Raw genomic sequence first — 18,499 nt, 5'->3', positions numbered from 1 at the left:
TCTTCCTGTGTTGCCTTTAGAATACTTAATACTATAATTTCAACTAATATGGTTTGGTCATTATTCTAATTGTTTTTCATGCTTTTGGTTACAGTTCCATGCCGATTTGCGATTGGATTATCAAATTCCTCCCCTTTTAAGTGTTGACTTTGTTTGACAGGAAAGATAAAAAGAATGGATGCTGAAATTATACAAGTTTTTAATTTTGCAATTAAAAATAATTTTCATCATTCTTATCCCTTTCCTGTCCTCTTTGTCGGATAAAACCTTTGCTTTAATTTGTTGTCCGCATGTAAAAGAACAACATTATCAAGTTAGATAATACTTAAAAACATTAAAAATTTAATTTAAATGTAATAAAAAATAAAAAATTATTTGAATTTTTAAAAATAATTTCAAGAAATTTTATAAACATTTTAAATTTAAACATTGACACTACCGATTCAAATTCTAAGATTATAGAACGTTAACCCCTATGAATAACAAACATTAGATATATATTGACAGGAAAAATTGAAAATGTTAAATAGTATAAGTATTCTACAAGATGAGATTAGCAAAATCTATGGCCCAAAAAATAATTCCACAATCGGAATATTTTAGTAACACAAAAATCAAAACAATACTACAACCGACACCCCCCACGAGGTCACATCTGCTTATTAACATTTTCTCTTAATCTAAAGACAACATCAAACCAACTCACTAATTAAAAAACAAAAAAGAAATTGAAAGTGGAAAACACCTTTCTGGCTTCCACTTCCCATTTTGGCATATAAACAGACCAAAGTATTTACCATCAAAAAGTGAAGACCGTCGCGGTTAACAGGCCTTTAGCCGCGGTAACTCCATATTATCACGACCGCGCAAGGTGCTCTCTTTTTTACACGTGTCCTCAATCTTTTTACGAAACTTCCATGAACTAAGCTGGACTTTCACCGTTTATCAGCTGTCGGAGAACAATGACGGATGACGAAACAGATCGTAAGGGGCCCAGAGTGAATCCAACGGGCAAGGTTTTTTAGAGTCGATTCTCAGCCAAGGCTTTCCCTTACCGCTCCAATGTAACAAGCTGACTGGACCGGGGTGTAGCGCCCGACATAAGCCTTCCAAGTTGTCCCCGCCGAGCCCATGTTGGTTCCACCGGTGCTCCATGCCTTCCACGTTACCGGCGAAAACTAACAAAAACGGAGGCAAAGAGCCAAGCTCGTAAATACGGTACCGTTTCTGAATCCTCATCCAGTTTTCCAATTTCTCCGTGTATTTTCCTTCTCTCCATTTCCATAAATCGATTACCATAACGCCAGTGTTGAAGTAACAAGGGTTCCTTGATCTTCCTTTAAACGACGCCGTAAACACCGGGTTGGACCAAAATTTGGATGTGAAGTAGTTGGTGAAGTTGGCGTGGCAATACTCGGGAGCTCCCAATACGTGGCTTCCTAAATTGATGCTCCATAGCTTGTTGACGTCATCGACGACGATGAGGTCAGAGTCAAAGTAGATGATACGCCGGACTCCAGCTGGCAGCAGATCAGCTAAGTACATACGAGCGTAATTCAACGGTTGATCCAGCGCGCGTCGAATGGAGGACGAGATCTTTCCCTTTACGAGGTTACTGTCGAAGTGGTAAAGGTGGAAGTTGAGGTAAGGGAACGTGGAGGTAATGGCGCGTGTGAGTTCAGCGCCGCGGCGGTGCGTGGTGATGAAATGGAAGACGATGTTTTCAGGACAAGTAGCGTGGTGGAGAACGGAGAAGACTCCGGCAATGGAGCCACGGAGGTAAGCGGTGTCTAAGGTCATCGCGATGTGGATAAGGGAAGGGTTGTGGACTTTTTTGTCGAGGGACGACCATGTTGTCTTGGGACATTCTCCGCCGTTTCGAAATGCCGGCGCCTCTCGAAAAGAAGGTAACTCGGCGAAGCAGAGATTGATCGTGACCGTTAAAAGTAAAAAGATATTGAGAGGCTTTGATGAAGGCATTGTGGTAGAGGAAATGATGGGAGCGTGATCTAAGAGAGTGATGGGAGAGAGATAAGAAAGAACGTTGGGGTTTTCCGGGTTTCTTGAGGGTATTTCGGGGATTTTTTATTTGATTCGGATGTGGAGAGTGCGGGCCAACTCGGGACAATGCCAGGCTGGCAAGACGCGTCCTTTGTCTGCCCGACTACTTGATTTGATGGCGTCTGGTATAAAGAGCGGGGGGTGGGGGTTGGTGGGGCTTGATTTCGTGGTTCCGGTTGCACCGTACGCAGCAGTGGAACCGTACGTTGCGCAATTGTTGTGTCGCTATAAAGTATTTGAAATCAAACGTACAAGATCTTGTTATTACACGGGACCGAGAATGTCGTAGTAGAGCGTAGGTGCCTTAGTACGAAAGATTTGGAACGAAATAGTATTTGTATTCGCGTAACAGGATACAGATGGGTTTATTCTGGAGAGGTAGAGGATAATTAGTAATAGTAATAGTAATTAATGATTTTCTTGAGCTACACATTTCCTGGAAAGACTCTTTTACATCTTTAGGTAATGAATAATTTAATTTAATATTCCCTAGCGTTGTCATCGGCTGAGTGAGCTTGCTTCGACTATCCGGTAAGTTGTAGTGTTCTTTGTAGGAGAAACTGTTCTCCATGTGACAAAAGAAAGACTGTTTCAGGTACTTATAGTCCATATCCACAGAATTATTAGGATGTTTCTTTTCCTGTTGTCGTGTTTGCTTGAAAAGATTATGTTGAGGAAAATGAAAAGGAGGTGCGTCTATCTATGGCTTTGTGTCAACCTAATTCTTTCTTCATACCCCTTGATTTGCAGTTATGGCTGAATGCAAGCCAACTTGGATCAATCCGTCAGTTATATATTGTCATCAATGTGAGCTTTTCTTTGTAAGACTTTGGTGATCTGTTCAACTCGGATTCCTTTTTATTTTACCTTGATTGACGGCATGATTAAGAGGCTGATTGCAAGCTACCACCAGCGACCATTCCAGGGGGTCGTAAGGTATGAGTAAAAAAATGGAGAAAATCGAAAACTGATATCATCAGTCATAATGTTCGACTCGGTGCAAATTGATTTTTTGTTGTATTTGATTCGGTTTGATTTGAATATATATATATATTGAATTCGATTTTCGATTCATAAATTGAGAAATACATTATCCAATTGGAATCGTACTTTTTAATTATATTTTATTTACTTTTTAGTTTTTTACAAAAAATATATTTGTTTAATTTCTAAATTTGTTTAAATAAACAAAAATTAATATTTTAAAATTTTTAAGATAAAAAATATTCATATAAATAGAACTTAATTCAGGTGGATTTGATTCAAAAAAAGTATTCAATTGGGTTTCGATTTGGTTTTATGTAAAACAAAATACTACGAATTAATTGAAAATTTCTATTTAAAATCATTTGGTTTCACTAATTAGGACATACAGGTTACCACGTTCCTTAGCGAGTGAATCAGCCTGCGGACCATTTTTTTTTTTCCCTTTTTCTCTCCTGATGCCCGACGTGATCACAATAATCAACCACGTTGAAATTTGTTTTAAATCTTGAAGATCGATGTAAAACATATACAGTTATCTTATTCTACGGCATGTAAGGATTATTAGTGTTGTTTCCTGAATCATTGCATGTTAATCGTGGTGCTGATGATTTTATTGGCTACATATCGGCCTGCATTCTTATGTCGTTGAAGTTATGAAGGAAAAAGAAAAACCATGGAGCATGCGGCAACATAACTCTCCCAAAGGACCTTTTAAATGATTGGGTCGACTAGTTATTGAATAAGATGCTTTGTTTTTCGTGATATTCAACAGCTTTCCACGTTCTCAACTCTCAAGCTGATGATGAATTGAAGGAGAGAAGCAGCTATTTCACCCACAATTCTTCTCTCCCATATTTTCTTTATGGTGATATGATTTCTATAACGTATTAAATTTAAATCTGAGCAGAGACCTCTCGTAGGCATTTATTTTTCAGTACAGTTTTGGTGGAAGGGGTGACCGGAGCCTTAGGTAATCTTTATTGCTGGGGCTGCATCTCTGCATATTTTACAACCAGTCAACCAGACCCTATTGCAGTACGTACAGACTGCATGGCAAAATTGCTCCTTCACCGTTTTGTTCTGAGAACTTAATGACCTTTCCAGCTGGCCACTATCGAACTGGCTGCAGACGAAAGCCCCACTTCCTGTGGTTCTTGTGTAATTTGGGCAAGTTGTGTCAAACAGATTATTTACTGATATATCAAATATGTTCATTTAAGTAGTAGGATATGTTCAATTTTCCAAACTGATTCACCGCTATCTTTAGTAATCTGAGAATGGTTCATGCTTGTTACCGACGCTGCTCAGTGCCCACCACATTGGATCCATCTCCAACGATTACTTTGCTTTGTTTCTACTCCTTGCTAACAGGGTACTGAAATCAGAACCACTGAATATTAAACTTGAAAGAACTGCATTTTGAAGTTGTAAATTCTCAGTCCTTTGCCAAGTTAGGCTTTATGATTGTACGTAGGAGATCAGCTAATCAGAAGTAAACTTTCTTTTTTAGGAGTTAATTTATGATTTCATCCCTTAATGGGAGAGCATGTGATGTGAACAGGCATGGCAATCATCTATTGGATTTTGTCCCTGCTCATATCTGCATTCTGTATCTTATTTCAAAGTAATCTCGATATATCCAACTTATGGTATAATTTTTTGCATTTTTTGGCCTAAATTATTACTTTCTAGATCCCATATTTTTTTTTCTTTCTTTACTCTCTCTCTCTCTCTCTCTCTCCCACCCAGCATTTCATGTTTTTTAGTATTACGCTATTTTTAGCCAGACCTTGCATTAAAGTAAAGCCTTTCTATACAATTATCCAGAAGGGTCAAACATCATTAAGATAGTGAGCTGGTGGAAAGCTGGCATGTCCTCATCTGAGAATGAATGTGAAAAAATAAACTACCGCGGCAATCACCACAAGGCGGTGGTATCACGACAGGGAGATTTGACTTTGTGAGTATTTTGTCCTCTTTTACTACAAGCTCAAATCGTAGCGACTGCCAGCAGACCTTATCCGGGAGGGGAAGGGAGGGAACTGAGAGTGAGGAGAGGGAAAGGAGAAGATACTTGTTACAGTTTATCTGAATTGATTTGATTTATTATTCTTCTTACAAAAAGAAGTACTCTTACAATGTTTAGTTAACAGAATTAAGTGAAAACAAATAGAAACCTACTAACTTATGATTTGACGCGTACAAATATGTTGGGGTCCTGACTCCTGACTGATAAGTTTTCTCTTCTGTTTTCATCCTGTTCTTGCATATTATTTTCCAATAATCTTTTTCCCCTCGAAAACATTAAGGCATCAGTTAATTATTATTAGACTTACTTGGAGAATTTGCTTAACTGGAGTTAGAAGTTAGAAGACCAAAGCTTTAAGAAGTCAGAGGATCGAATGCCAAATGCCAGAGTATATCCAAGGCTTAGTAACAAGAGCCATGTGCAAGTCATGTGACTATTTAATGTAAATATTTTTTTTACTATTTTACCATTCAACTGTAAAGTAATTATGTAGTTAGCCTAGTCATTAGTCAGTTACTTGAAACAGGCTATTATAAATAGTTTACTGGTGATATTTTCTTCCTTTAACGAAGAATGAAAGAACTTCTTCTTCACCATCGTTTTGCTCTCTCTGCACTTGTTCTCTTGATTTCAACATGATATCAAAGCGGGTAATCTTGCTATGAATGTTTTTCTTGATTTAGGCAAGTATTTTCTTCTTCTTGCTTTTTGAATCAGTACAAATTTGTTGTTTTAGTTCTTGATTTTTTTTTTTGGGAATTTCTTGTTTCTTGAGATTTTGGTACAAATGACAAACACTAGAACAAATTTCTCTTCTTCATCTGAAGATTTGCAAATGGCAAATCAATTAGGCTCGAAGACTAGTGTTTCACCAACCGAGAACCCTTAATCACCGTTTTATCTACATCATAGTGATCATCCTGGATTACTAGTGATAAACCCTAAGCTGACAACAAATAATTATGTGTCATGGTGTAGATCATTCCTACTTGCTTTCTCTGTTAGGAATAAAGTTGGATTTGTTAATGGAAATATCCTTAAACCAGAACCTGTGGATCCTCTGTTTGAGTCATGGAATAGGTGTAATGACTTGATTGTGGCTTGGTTGTTAGACTCTGTAACAGCACCTATAGCCTCAACAATTTTCTATATGGATAATGCGATGGAAATTTGGAATACACTGAAACAGAACTTTGCACAGCCAGACGATACTAGGGTGTGCAACTTACTGTACACTTTAGGCAATATAACACAAGGAAGTAGGTCTGTGGATATTTACTTCATTGAGTTGAAGGGTGTTTGGGAAGAAATGAGGAATTTTAGACCATTACCACGTTGCGAATGTGGTAAGTGCAACCCAAATTGTTTTAAGAAATACACTGAACAGTACCAGAAAGACATGACATTCAGGTTTTTGAATGGTTTAAATGATTCATTTTCTGGGATCAGGTCTCAAATCATTTTAATGGATCCAATACCTTCCTTGGATAAGGTCTATAGCTTGGTGTTAAGGGAGGAAACTCAAAGGAATTTACTAATACAAGGGCAGTCAGTTCTAGAATCTTCAACAGCCATGGCCACTATGTTTGAAGGAAAAAGGAAATTAAAAAGGGATGTCATTTGTTCTCACTGTAACAAAAAAGGCCATGTCAAGGAAAGGTGTTTTAGATTGATAGGTTTTCCAGATGATTTTAAATTTACAAAAGGAAAAGGAGGTGGATTCAAGAAAGGAAAATCTATTGTGAATCAAGTTTCTGCTGGTAATAATGTTGATGCAGAATACTTGCAGCAAAATCATGAAGATGGCACTGAAGTTCTTGATTTTGACTCACAGTTGTTTATGATAAAACAACAAATTCATAAGCTGGTGGATCTTCTCAATGGGAGTGGTATGAATGTCAATAATGATAAAAGTCCTTCATCAATTCCTTCTTCAAGCAACCACCAAGCAAAACATTCTTTGATCAATTCATCTTTTGCAGGTATCATATCTGGAATTTCATGTTTTAATATTGCAAATAACCTTCCTACTAGATATAAAAATGTGAATCCTTTCATGATTAAACAAAGTTCTTGGATCATAGATATAGGGGCAACAGATCATATGTGTTGTACTTTAGATAAATTCATTTCTATCAAGCTTGTTGTTAATAGATATGTTCAGCTCGCAAACAATACTAGAGCCATTGTTTCTCACATTGGCATAGTTAAAATAACTTCTTTGCTTACCTTGTCAAATGTGTTGTATGTTCCCAGTTTCAAATTTAACTTGATATCAGTTTCTCAGCTCACTGATTCTACATCAAATTCTGTATTTTTCACTGATAAAGTTTACATTATTCAAGACCTTGCCTCATGGACAATGACTGGTGTAGCTAGAGTTTACTCAGGCCTTTATCTCATGCAAGATAGCAAGGATGAAAAGGATTTATCAAAGTTCAGTCTGAAAAAACTTGTTGATTTTTCAATTGTATCTTCTTTTACTTCTTGTAACTCTTTTTCAAACAAGCCTTGTGTTTCAGCTCCAAGATCTTTTGACCTATGGCATTTTAGATTAGAACATCCTCCTATAGAAATGATACGTGTGTTAAATAAACAAGTTCCAGATATTCACTGTTCAAATGATTTGCTTTGTGAAATATGTCCCCTTGCTAAACAGAAAAAAACTTTCATTTCCTGTTCATATTCAAAGTTCAAAGAATGTTTTTGATCTTATACATGTTGACATATGGGGACCTTATGAAATACCTACATTGTCTGGTCAACGATATTTTCTCACTGTAGTTGATGATTTTACTCGTTTCACTTGGGTTTTCTTGATGAAATATAAATATGATGTATCAAGCATCATTCCTGCTTTTCAAAATTTTGTTAAAAATCAGTTTCAAACATCAATCAAAATTATAAGATCAGATAATGGATTAGAGTTTAAACTACCTGATTTCTATGCAAAACATGTATTATTCATCATTTGTCTTGTAATGAAAATCCTGAACAAAATGGTTTGGTGGAAAGAAAACATCAACACATTTTGACAGTAGCTAGGTCCTTATTGCATCAGTCACATCTACCTATGTCATTTTGGGGTGATTTTGTTATGAAAGCAGTTCATTTTATTAATCGAATACCTACTAGACTTCTCTCCAATAAAACACCATTTGAGTTATTGTATCATGCTTTACCTACCTATGATCATTTTAGAGTTTTTGGCTACTTGTGTTTTGCATCCACTTTATCTCAACACAGAAAGAAATTTGATAAAAGAGCTAGTAAATGTGTGTTTTTGAGATATCCAAATGGTGTTAAAGGGTACAAAGTTTATGATATTGATGCTCATAAAGTGTTAGTGTCCAGGAAAGTTGTTTTTCATGAAAATGTTTTTCCTTTTTCTTTGTCCAAAGGTTATAGCAGTGATGTTCCTACATTTTATCAAACACCTGGTGCACTTGCTTCTATATTTGATCATTTCCAAGTTAGTTCTAATGTTTTGCCTAATTATGACCCTCCACTTGTTAGTTGTCAATCAGGTGAGCATGACATTTATTTAGAAAATCATTTGTCATCAAATTCCATTGATTCCACTCAAAATTTTCCTATTGACTCTACTGATCATGTTCCAAATTTCAATAACCATGTTACACCTAGTTCTGTGTCTGTTCAACCTGATGTCAATTCTTTACCTAGGAGAAGTTATCGAGCCAGACATGTTCCTAAATATTTGGAAGCCTACCATATTGATATTCCTTCAAGCTTGAACAATGTAACCTCATATCCTATAACAGATTACTTGTCTGCTTATAAACTGTCTTCAACTCATGAGTCCTTTACCTTGGCCTTATCTCAAATTCATGAACCTACTTCCTATCATCAAGCTATTCAACATTCTCATTGGAAAGATGCAATGACACTTGAATTGCAAGTCTTAGAAGACAACAAAACATGGTCTGTAGTACCCTTGCCTTCACATTGTCACACTATAGGCTATAAATGGGTATACAAGGTGAAGATGAAAGCTGATGGTAGTGTGGAAAGATATAAGGCATGTTTAGTAGCAAAAGGTTACAGCCAAGTTGAAGGTTTTGATTACCAAGAAACGTTTAGCCCTGTTGCTAAACAAACTACAGTTAGAGTTTTTCTAGCTATTACAGCAGCACAAGGGTGGTGTTTAAGGCAGCTTGACATAAATAATGCTTTTCTTCATGGTGACCTTGAGGAGGAAGTTTATATGGAGATTCCATCAGGTTATATAGTTCAGGGGGAGTATTCATCTGATACAAAACTTGCTTGCAAGCTTCACAAGTCTTTATATGGGCTCAAATAAGCTTCTAGGCAATGGAATGCAAAGTTTACAACTTCTCTCATCAGGTATGGTTTTAAGCAATCTTTGTTAGACTATTCTTTATTTACTATGTCTACTGGAGATGGAAATTTTGCTGCATTGTTGGTGTATGTAGACGATATTGTGATTGGTAGTACATCTGATCAGTTAGTTGACAACATTAAAGAGTACTTAAGTACACAATTCAAGTTAAAAGATTTAGGTATAGTTAAGTATTTCTTGGGGTTGGAAATTGCTAGATCTCCTGAAAGAATATCTGTTTGTCAATGCAAGTATGTTTTGGATATGCTTGAAGAATATAGTCTACTAGGTGCTAAACCAGTGTCAACCCCTATGGATTATAATTACAAGTTGCAGAAATCCATTGAAGATTACCGATTGAAAGATCCTACTATTTACAGACAATTGGTTGGAAAGTTATTGTATTTGACATTTACAAGGCCAGATGTTTGTTATGCTGTTCAAGTGTTATCTCAATTTATGGACAAACCTTCAAATGATCATTTAGCTGCAGTATTCAGAGTTTTAAGATACTTGAAAGGGGCACCAGGACAAGGACTTCTACTGCATTCACAGTCAAACTTGCAAATTCAAGCTTATTCTGATAGTGATTGGGCAAGTTGTCCAAATACTAGAAAATCTGTCACTGGATATGTTTTATTTCTTGAAAACTCAATGGTTAGTTGGAAGGCTAAAAAGCAATCTGTAGTTGCTAGAAGTTCAGCTAAGGCTGAATATCGTTCCATGGCAACAACATCTTGTGAGATAATATGGTTGAAATCCTTGTTGGCAGAGTTTGGAATTTGTCAGACAAATGCTATTAAACTGTACTGTGACAGTCAATCTGCCATTTACATTAGCAAGAATCCTGTGTTTCATGAATGTACAAAACACATTGAGCTCGATTGTCACTTCATTAGAGAAATATAATTGCAGGTTTAATAGAACCAGTATATATCTCAACAGCAGATCAAGTTGCAGATATATTCACAAAGGCTTTACAGCCTAAGGATTTCTACAGATTACTTAGCAAGATGAATGTGTATGATATACACAGTTCATCTTGAGGGGGAGTATTAGACTTACTTGGAGAATTTGCTTAACTGGAGTTAGAAGTTAGAAGACTAAAGCCTTAAAAAGTTAGAGGATCGAATGCCAAATGCCAGAGTATAGCAAAGGCTTAGTAACAAGAGCCATGTGCAAGTCATGTGACTATTTAATGTAAATATTTTTTTTACTATTTTACCATTCCACTGTAAAGTAATTATGTAGTTAGTCTAGTCATTAGTCAGTTACTTGAAACAGACTATTATAAATAGTTTATTGGTGATATTTTCTTCCTTTAACGAAGAATGAAAGAACTTCTTCTTCACCATCGTTTTGCTCTCTCTGCACCTGTTCTCTTGATTTCAACAATTATATGTATAGAGTCACTTGCAGTTAATTCAGACGATAATGATGCAAAGAGATTTGAATAGAAATTATAACAAAAACAAAAATGATGCTACAGGCATTGGCGAAAACTTTCCTGCTTTTGAGAATTATGCTCAGAGGCCAGAGCAGCTGTGAATACATATACCTGAAGCCTGTCTAAACTGGGGCCAGAATTTAAATAAAACTCACCTCCGCAGGCCCCGATGTCCTCGGTGCGATTTTACTTACAGAGTCCGAGCGATGGTCCAGAAGGATGCAGAGAAAGCTTTGCATGCATTAGGTAACCATCTGTATCATCAGTTTTGAGGAAGAAAAAGTGTTATTCAACTGGCTATAAGACACATTATTAATGTAAACCCCTTTTTCAATCCGACGTTGCCTTAAAGCCAGGGATGACAGCAACCCGTTGATGATTAACCCTATGGGAACATTTGAATTGTTCCAGGGCATCCAGGCTAATGCTCTGCTAGATCAGATCAATTTTGTGTGTCTCTTTTATCAGAAGTCAAATGCAACGATTATCAGAAAATAACTTTGATGATTAACCCTATGGGAACATTTGAATTGTTTTTCCTGCCAATCATTGTCATGTCACAAACAAGTGCCAGGATTTGAGGCACAACTTGTGAAATGGACGTTTTCAATCTTTTCTGTTTGGTTGAAATTTGCAAGATTCAGCAAATGTTTCCTCCTGACGTTTTCTCATTGCTTCTCCTTTCATCTTTGACGTTGGACGTGTGAAACAGACCCGCCAGCAGGCGTCTCTGCTTGTTACTTCGGCTAGAAACACAATCTCTCTAAGGCATTTAATTAGTGAAGTTCACGTTTTTTTCATGGCTTGATTGAGAACATGTTTTGGTTTTGGAGGTGGGGGCTTTGGACCCAATGCTGTGGGTTAAGTAATGCAGCAACTTTCCAGTTAAGCAAAGGGATTTCCTCAAAACTGAAATCTGTGTGCTATTGCTTGTGTACGTGTGAAACTATAAAGAGACGAATCACTCTATATCGTTCATGTACCATCTTGGGTAGGATCAAACTTAAGAAAGGTAATTCATAAGTTATATATTTTTCTTCAAAAGGGGTGTAGTTGTAAGTTAAATTACATTGTAATTCTTCCCATATTTGTGCCAAATACATGACCAAAAATGGTACCATGTGTTTCTCCAAGACGAAAACATTGTTCCTTAATGGAGAAATGGTGCTGGTTGGGTTTTATTACCTGCATAATGTATCATTCATGATGAACACATGACTCAAATGAGCAATGCCAATGACTCACTTTTTGTCTAGAAATTAATGTCATACGTTATTGTTGTGGCTGAATTAAAAATAGATTCAATTATATTAAAAGACTTATTTAACTTGATAATAACTATATTTAACTACCCATTGCACACTTTTTTTTTCTTTTTTACTTTTAAAACATTATATAAAATTAAGATCTTAAAAAATATGTTTTGAAAATTTTGAAATTCAAAATTTATAAATTTTATTTTAAAATTTATTAAAATTGAGTTTATTTTACTTACAAAAATTAATAAGGTACAAACAAAATCAGACGGAGGAAAAATTTTTTTTAATTATTATTATTATGTTATGGTAATGAAATAGTGTGATTGTAATTCCCTTAACAAATTAAATTAGTATATATTATTATAAATTCCTCGAAAAGAAGCAAAAATCGAACTTCGAAAATTTGTTTAATGTTCATTTTCAAAAGGAAATGAATATTTTCTGGGCTATTTTCCTAAATTTAGCTCAAAATTCCCAATATGTGTAGTATTAAGAATAAGAAAAGTAATTATTACATCAACGAAAAAAGGCAATGAGCTTGTTAAATAAACAAGATCTTGATCCCCTGAAGCAGTGGAAAAGGATCCGAAATCCAAGTGCACAGATCAAGAAAGGAGAATTCTAAATTCGAAAGATTAATAACAAATTTTACACGTGGCAGCATAGACATTCTGTGCACCCCGCGAACAGTTCCCCGCAGCTAAATTCCAAAAACCAAACTTGACAAATCGCAAGGCTGTAACAAAAAACAGCATCATCACTCTGTTGTCTTCCCTTCAAAGCATACAGTTTTAAGTTTCCTTAGTTTGACTCCTTTAAGAATCGTACCCTCCCATCACCGCCCTCTCCCTATCTTTACTTACAAAATATGAGAAGAAGCTGAGAGAAATCTCTACTTTCATCGGGAAGGTATAGTTTTTCCTCTCTTTTTTTTTTTTTCAAAAATTTTGGATATTGTTTAATCATGTAGAAATTCTTGAATCTTGTACTAAAAAGTGATTATGAGTTCCAGTTTTATAGTGGGTTTCCGTCGAATGTTGTTTTAATGTGGTTTATGGAAGGTGTTCTTGATCGTTGGCTTACTTTTAATCGACTGTTGCTTATTAGACCTGCTAAGTTCAAAAATGGATTATTATTGTTAAGCTGAATTAGATAATTTAGTTATTTGGGGTTTTGATTCGTTGGTTGAAATGATGGCGTCAATGATCAACAAGTTTTCACTCTCGTTGGATATGTCAAGATGGTTATTCTTTTTGCTTTTCTGCTTTGCTTCAGTTTTAGGTTTGATGTTAGTTTTTGATGTAATGACAAGCTTTTGTATTTAGAATTATATGGAATACGGAAAAGGGGGAACATAATCATGGATTAAAAGCAGTTTTCGGATCACACAAATTATTGTTATATCGTTATTCATTTCTGGTGTCTTAAGTTTGATTAGTGGACCTTTGGTGGTTTTATGCATGTGGTTATACTAACCTCCAATAATCCTTGTTTTTCCATAAAAAATGTTTTGACATGTTATTTGTTTTTGATGAAGGAAAATAAGAAGAATGTACTAAGTGCTGATTGGTGTACTTGGGTTCATGATGGAAGTACTTGCTTCTTTTTGCTGTTATTTTCAAAGTCCTTTGAGAACTATTTGGTTATGGATATCTCTAGTACTTGTGCTGCAATATAGTAAAACAGTACTCTCAGATTCCAACTATTTGATTGGGCTTGGAAGCTATGACATTACTGGACCTGCTGCTGACGTTAATATGATGGGATATGCTAACACAGAACAAATTGCTTCGGGGATTCACTTCAGGCTGCGAGCTCGCTCGTTTATTGTGGCAGAGCCGCAGGGGAAACGAGTAGTATTTGTTAATCTTGATGCTTGCATGGCTTCGCAATTAGTGACAATTAAAGTGCTTGAGAGATTGAAAGCAAGGTACTTATTATCACAGCATTTATGCCTGAAGAACTGCCTTTTGTTTTTAGCATATAAAGTTATATCCCACTGAAGTTTATTGAAAGTCTCTTTGAAGTAAATCACATGCATAAGAATAGCAGAACTTATTCAGGTGCAAAACTCATTTAGCATGATCTTTTGAAATTATAGTTAGTATTCTTGTCTGACCTTTTTCCTTTTAATAAAAAATTTAAATTCAACATAGAGTAAGACTGAACCAAAGACACAAAATCCTTTGAAATAGATGCAATTGGATACTTGTTAATATGCGTTTTAGTTTGATTCGCATAGTATTTTAACTTTTGACTTGTCTACCTGTATATATCTGCTTCTTATTCTTGCAGATATGGGGACTTATATACTGAACAGAATGTTGCTATTAGTGGTATTCATACCCACGCGGGTCCTGGGGGTTATCTCCAATATGTGGTGTATCTCGTGACATCTCTTGGATTTGTTCGTCAGTCATTTGATGTCCTGGTAGATGGCATTGAGAAAAGTATTATACAAGCTCATGAAAATCTCCGACCTGGATCAATTTTTGTTAATAAGGGTAAGAGCAGGAAACATGCAGTTGCTATATTCTTTTCCTATTTTTAGATGTTATCATCTCTTTTTGAGCAGAAATAATATTTAGGGGAATCTTCCTTAATTCTGGTGATCTCTGCTCTCAAATCTAAAGGTTTTTTGAAATTATTCACATACTTGATTTGTTACTTATTTGATATTATCTTGCCATGTATACTCTGTTTTGTAATATTGGAGGTGTATATTTTTGCTCAAAGATGCTGGGTTTTTAACAGGAGAACTATTAGATGCTGGTGTAAACCGTAGTCCTAGTGCCTATCTCAATAACCCTGCATCAGAGCGCAGCAAATATAAGTATGATGTTGATAAAGAAATGACCCTTTTGAAGTTTGTAGACAACCAGTGGGGTCCAGTGGGTACCTTCAACTGGTTTGCAACTCATGGAACATCAATGAGTCGTACAAACTCACTGATCAGTGGAGATAACAAAGGTGCAGCAGCACGATTTACAGAAGACTGGTTTGAGCAGAATGGTATTAAAAGTTCATATATTAATGATTTGGAGACTGATGGAATACCTCGAAGAGTCTCAAACATTATCCCAAACCTTCATAATAATCGTAAGTTCTTAGCTTTCAACTTTAATCTCTGTGCATTAATTTGAAAAATATGTACAAAGAGCAATTACAAAAATGGCATCATTTACTAGATATTCTTATTAGTCTGTAACAGAAATTAGTCATCAGATCCATATTATGTAGCTCCAACTCCTTGATGTGCTGGATCCATGCAATATTTCTTTTAATACTATCTTTTTGGTGTAGACCATGAGTTGCTGGAGCTTGCTGCATCATTCCAGTCTTCTCCTGGTAGGCCTGCAACCAGGACTCTGAGTGTTGCTAGACGTGTCAGGGGTGCTCTTAGACAGGCTGATAAGCCTGGATTTGTCTCTGCATTCTGCCAAACAAATTGCGGTGATGTTAGTCCCAATGTACTCGGAGCATTTTGCTTAGACACTGGCCTTCCTTGTGACTTCAATCATAGCACCTGTGGTGGAAAGAATGAACTGTGCTATGGCCGAGGACCAGGGTACTATTCCTCTTCCTGCTATGCACTTTTTCTTATGCAGTACATACATAGTGTCAGAAGAATAAAATGCATTTTGTGCTCCACTTGGCAGCTATCCTGATGAATTTGAAAGTACACGTATTATTGGGGAGAGGCAATTCAGAAAAGCTGTGGATCTGTTCAACAAAGCATCTGAGCAGTTAAAAGGAAAGGTTGACTACCGCCACACTTACCTAGACTTTTCCCAGCTTGAGGTAACAGTTCCTAAACAGGGAGGAGGTTCTGAGGTAGTTAAAACATGTCCTGCTGCAATGGGATTTGCATTTGCTGCAGGAACAACTGATGGGCCTGGGGCATTTGATTTTAAGCAAGGAGATGACAAGGTGATCTAACATTTCACTCATTATATGTGCCAATATTTTTTGTGCCCTATGCTTGCGTTTTTTGTGTGATTAATGTTGTTGTGATGTTATATCAGGGTAATCCATTCTGGAGGCTTGTGCGCAACTTACTTAAAACTCCAGATAAGAAACAAGTTGATTGTCAGCATCCAAAGCCCATCTTGCTAGATACTGGTGAAATGAAGCAACCATATGATTGGGCGGTAAGTTGCAAGTATATCTTAGGAGGCATACAAGCCCTACTGAATCTTCATAAAGTGAGACTCAAGGACCCTTCCAGCATGTCAGGGTGGATAGGAAAGAGTCATGCCATAGCATGAGTTTTACCTTAGATGCCTGATAAAGGATTTCAATCATTTGACCTATGGACTCCTTTGATGACAGATTATCTTCTGTTACGTCTAAGTAGTCTTAATATTCTCAAAAAGAAAAAAATTCTTGCAGATTTTTTTTCCATTACAACATAAGTTCACTGATGAAACATTTGCTTATTCATGATCTTGGCAGCCTTCAATACTTCCAATCCAGATCTTTCGGGTAGGGCAGCTAGTCATTCTCAGTGTACCTGGAGGTAATAGCTTTTCCCCCTTTTTATCTTCTGTTTGAATTTAATGTCACTGCCTATGGCTCCATCTTTCATTTCTTAATCATCACGTCTTGCACTACCATGTGTTGAGGTTTCGTTCTGAGGCACCACGTGTGTTTTTTCACTCAGTGTGACAAGAAGAATGGATTCTCACAGTTTTTGTTTCAAGCAGAATTTACAACAATGTCTGGGAGGCGTCTTCGTGATGCTGTAAAGACAGTGCTTACTAGCATTGGAAATGGAGAATTTGGTAGTAACATTCATGTTGTTATAGCTGGGTTGACTAATACATATTCACAGTATGTTACAACCTTTGAGGAGTATGAGGTGCAGAGATACGAGGTCAGTGCCAAATATACACTACTTGTGGGGATAATTACCCAAATATCGCTAATTATTTGCTATAAAAATTGACCTAAGTGATAAAGATTAGTTTCGCAGTATTTTTTACCTGGGCTTTTCTCACTCTCAGTAAGTTTGTTGATTAACCAGAATAGATTGCTGGCTGGTTTCATTGCTTGAGAGCTTTAGACCTTGAACTTACTATGGCTTGATTGCCACTGATATGGCTTGAGCCACACATAAAATTGGCATTTTATCGTGATAGTGTTTATTAAGTGCTTTCTCTTTGGTCTCTGCAAGTTAGTTCCTTACCATAATAGACTAGTGGTCAGTTTCCTTGCTTGAATCAAGAGTGGTAGGACTTGAACTTACTATAGCTCAGTTGCCACAAGCAAGCCACACAAATTGGCTTTGAATTCACATTCTGTTATGGCTCTTTGGTCATGCATGCACATGCACATAAAGAACAATGGTGAACATTTGGAATGGTGTTATTTCATTTCAGTTTAGAATTTGTTATATAATAATTATTATTTGTCTAGTATTTTTAGAAGTTCTTTATTTTTTTTTTCTTAGGGTGCCTCCACACTGTATGGTCCACACACACTCAGTGCCTACATTCAGGAGTTCCAGAAGCTTGCAAGTGCTCTTATCAAAAGTCAACCTGTTGAACCTGGCCCACAGCCTCCAGATCTTCTAAACAAGCAAATAAGCTTACTCACTCCTGTTGTTATGGACTCTACTCCTGCTGGTAAAAACTTTGGGGATGTCAGCTCCGATGTTCCTGCTAATTCAACCTTCAAGATCGGTAACACAGTGACTGTTGTCTTCTGGTCTGCTTGCCCGAGGAACGACCTCATGACAGAGGGTACATTCTCCCTAGTTGAGATACTCCAAGGGAAGGATACATGGGTCCCAAGATACGACGACGATGATTTCTGCCTTCGCTTTAAGTGGTCAAGACCTTCAAAGTTAAGTCCCCGAAGCCAAGCAACAATAGAATGGACAATCCCACCATCTGCGTTGCCAGGAGTATACAGAATCAGACATTTTGGGGCTGCGAAAGCACTTTTGGGATCAATTCGGCATTTCACTGGATCATCTAGTGCTTTCGTGGTAGCATGAGAAAAAGCAGAAGCTGTTTGTAATGAGTTGCATTAGGTTGTAACTTTAACAGGGACAAATCCACAAAATGTACCTATAATGCTGAATTCATGTAGCTCTTTTGATTTCCAGTGCAAAAAATGAAAATTCCGACAAATCACATTCTCTGATATCATAGGGTCCGATACTTATTGGAACTGTAACAACAAAACGATATCACTTCTTCGGGCATAAGATTTTAGACTTAGTTCAGCTTCAGCTCAAGACTGTTTTTGCTGAGCTTTTACACCACTTCAGTTTTTCACTTGATCCAAGGGTGACTTCTATGGCAAGTTTATTTCTGGTAACCTTAATATAAGATCTTCAGATAATGGCC

The 18,499-nt window shown here is 36.6% G+C and overlaps 2 protein-coding genes across 2 annotated transcripts; one reads left to right on the top strand and one right to left on the bottom strand.

The window, feature by feature from the left end:
• Positions 1-566: 566 nt before the first annotated feature.
• On the bottom strand, positions 567-2,132 carry GATL3 (galacturonosyltransferase-like 3). The gene has a single exon (XM_007016162.3). It carries the CDS (start codon positions 1,978-1,980, stop codon positions 946-948), a length of 1,035 nt encoding a protein of 344 aa, XP_007016224.1. The 5' UTR covers positions 1,981-2,132; the 3' UTR covers positions 567-945.
• A 10,687-nt stretch (positions 2,133-12,819) lies between these two features.
• On the top strand, positions 12,820-18,280 carry LOC18590562 (neutral ceramidase 1). Its single transcript, XM_007016156.3, has 10 exons — positions 12,820-13,052; positions 13,681-14,073; positions 14,439-14,647; positions 14,898-15,242; positions 15,447-15,711; positions 15,803-16,073; positions 16,169-16,294; positions 16,599-16,662; positions 16,850-17,019; positions 17,596-18,280. The coding sequence occupies exons 2-10, from the start codon at positions 13,727-13,729 to the stop codon at positions 18,142-18,144; spliced, it is 2,346 nt and encodes a 781-aa protein (XP_007016218.3). The 5' UTR covers positions 12,820-13,052; positions 13,681-13,726; the 3' UTR covers positions 18,145-18,280.
• The last annotated feature ends 219 nt before the right edge of the window (positions 18,281-18,499 follow it).

Source organism: Theobroma cacao, chromosome 9 (genome assembly GCF_053813885.1).
Source record: "Theobroma cacao isolate CCN51 chromosome 9, ASM5381388v1, whole genome shotgun sequence".
NCBI classification, from domain to species: domain Eukaryota; kingdom Viridiplantae; phylum Streptophyta; class Magnoliopsida; order Malvales; family Malvaceae; genus Theobroma; species Theobroma cacao.
Note: the sequence above shows the minus strand (reverse complement) of the source record. Positions and strands in the feature narration are given on the sequence as shown.

Excerpts from the sequence above, each read along its gene's own strand:
- GATL3 (XM_007016162.3), bottom strand. The coding sequence starts at position 1,980 with ATGCCTTCATCAAAGCCTCTCAATATCTTTTTACTTTTAACGGTCACG.
- LOC18590562 (XM_007016156.3), top strand. The coding sequence starts at position 13,727 with ATGATGGAAGTACTTGCTTCTTTTTGCTGTTATTTTCAAAGTCCTTTG. Across the intron at positions 16,663-16,849 it reads CATTCTCAGTGTACCTGGAG|AATTTACAACAATGTCTGGG; the intron begins GTAATAGCTTTT and ends TGTTTCAAGCAG. Across the intron at positions 17,020-17,595 it reads ATGAGGTGCAGAGATACGAG|GGTGCCTCCACACTGTATGG; the intron begins GTCAGTGCCAAA and ends TTTTTTTCTTAG.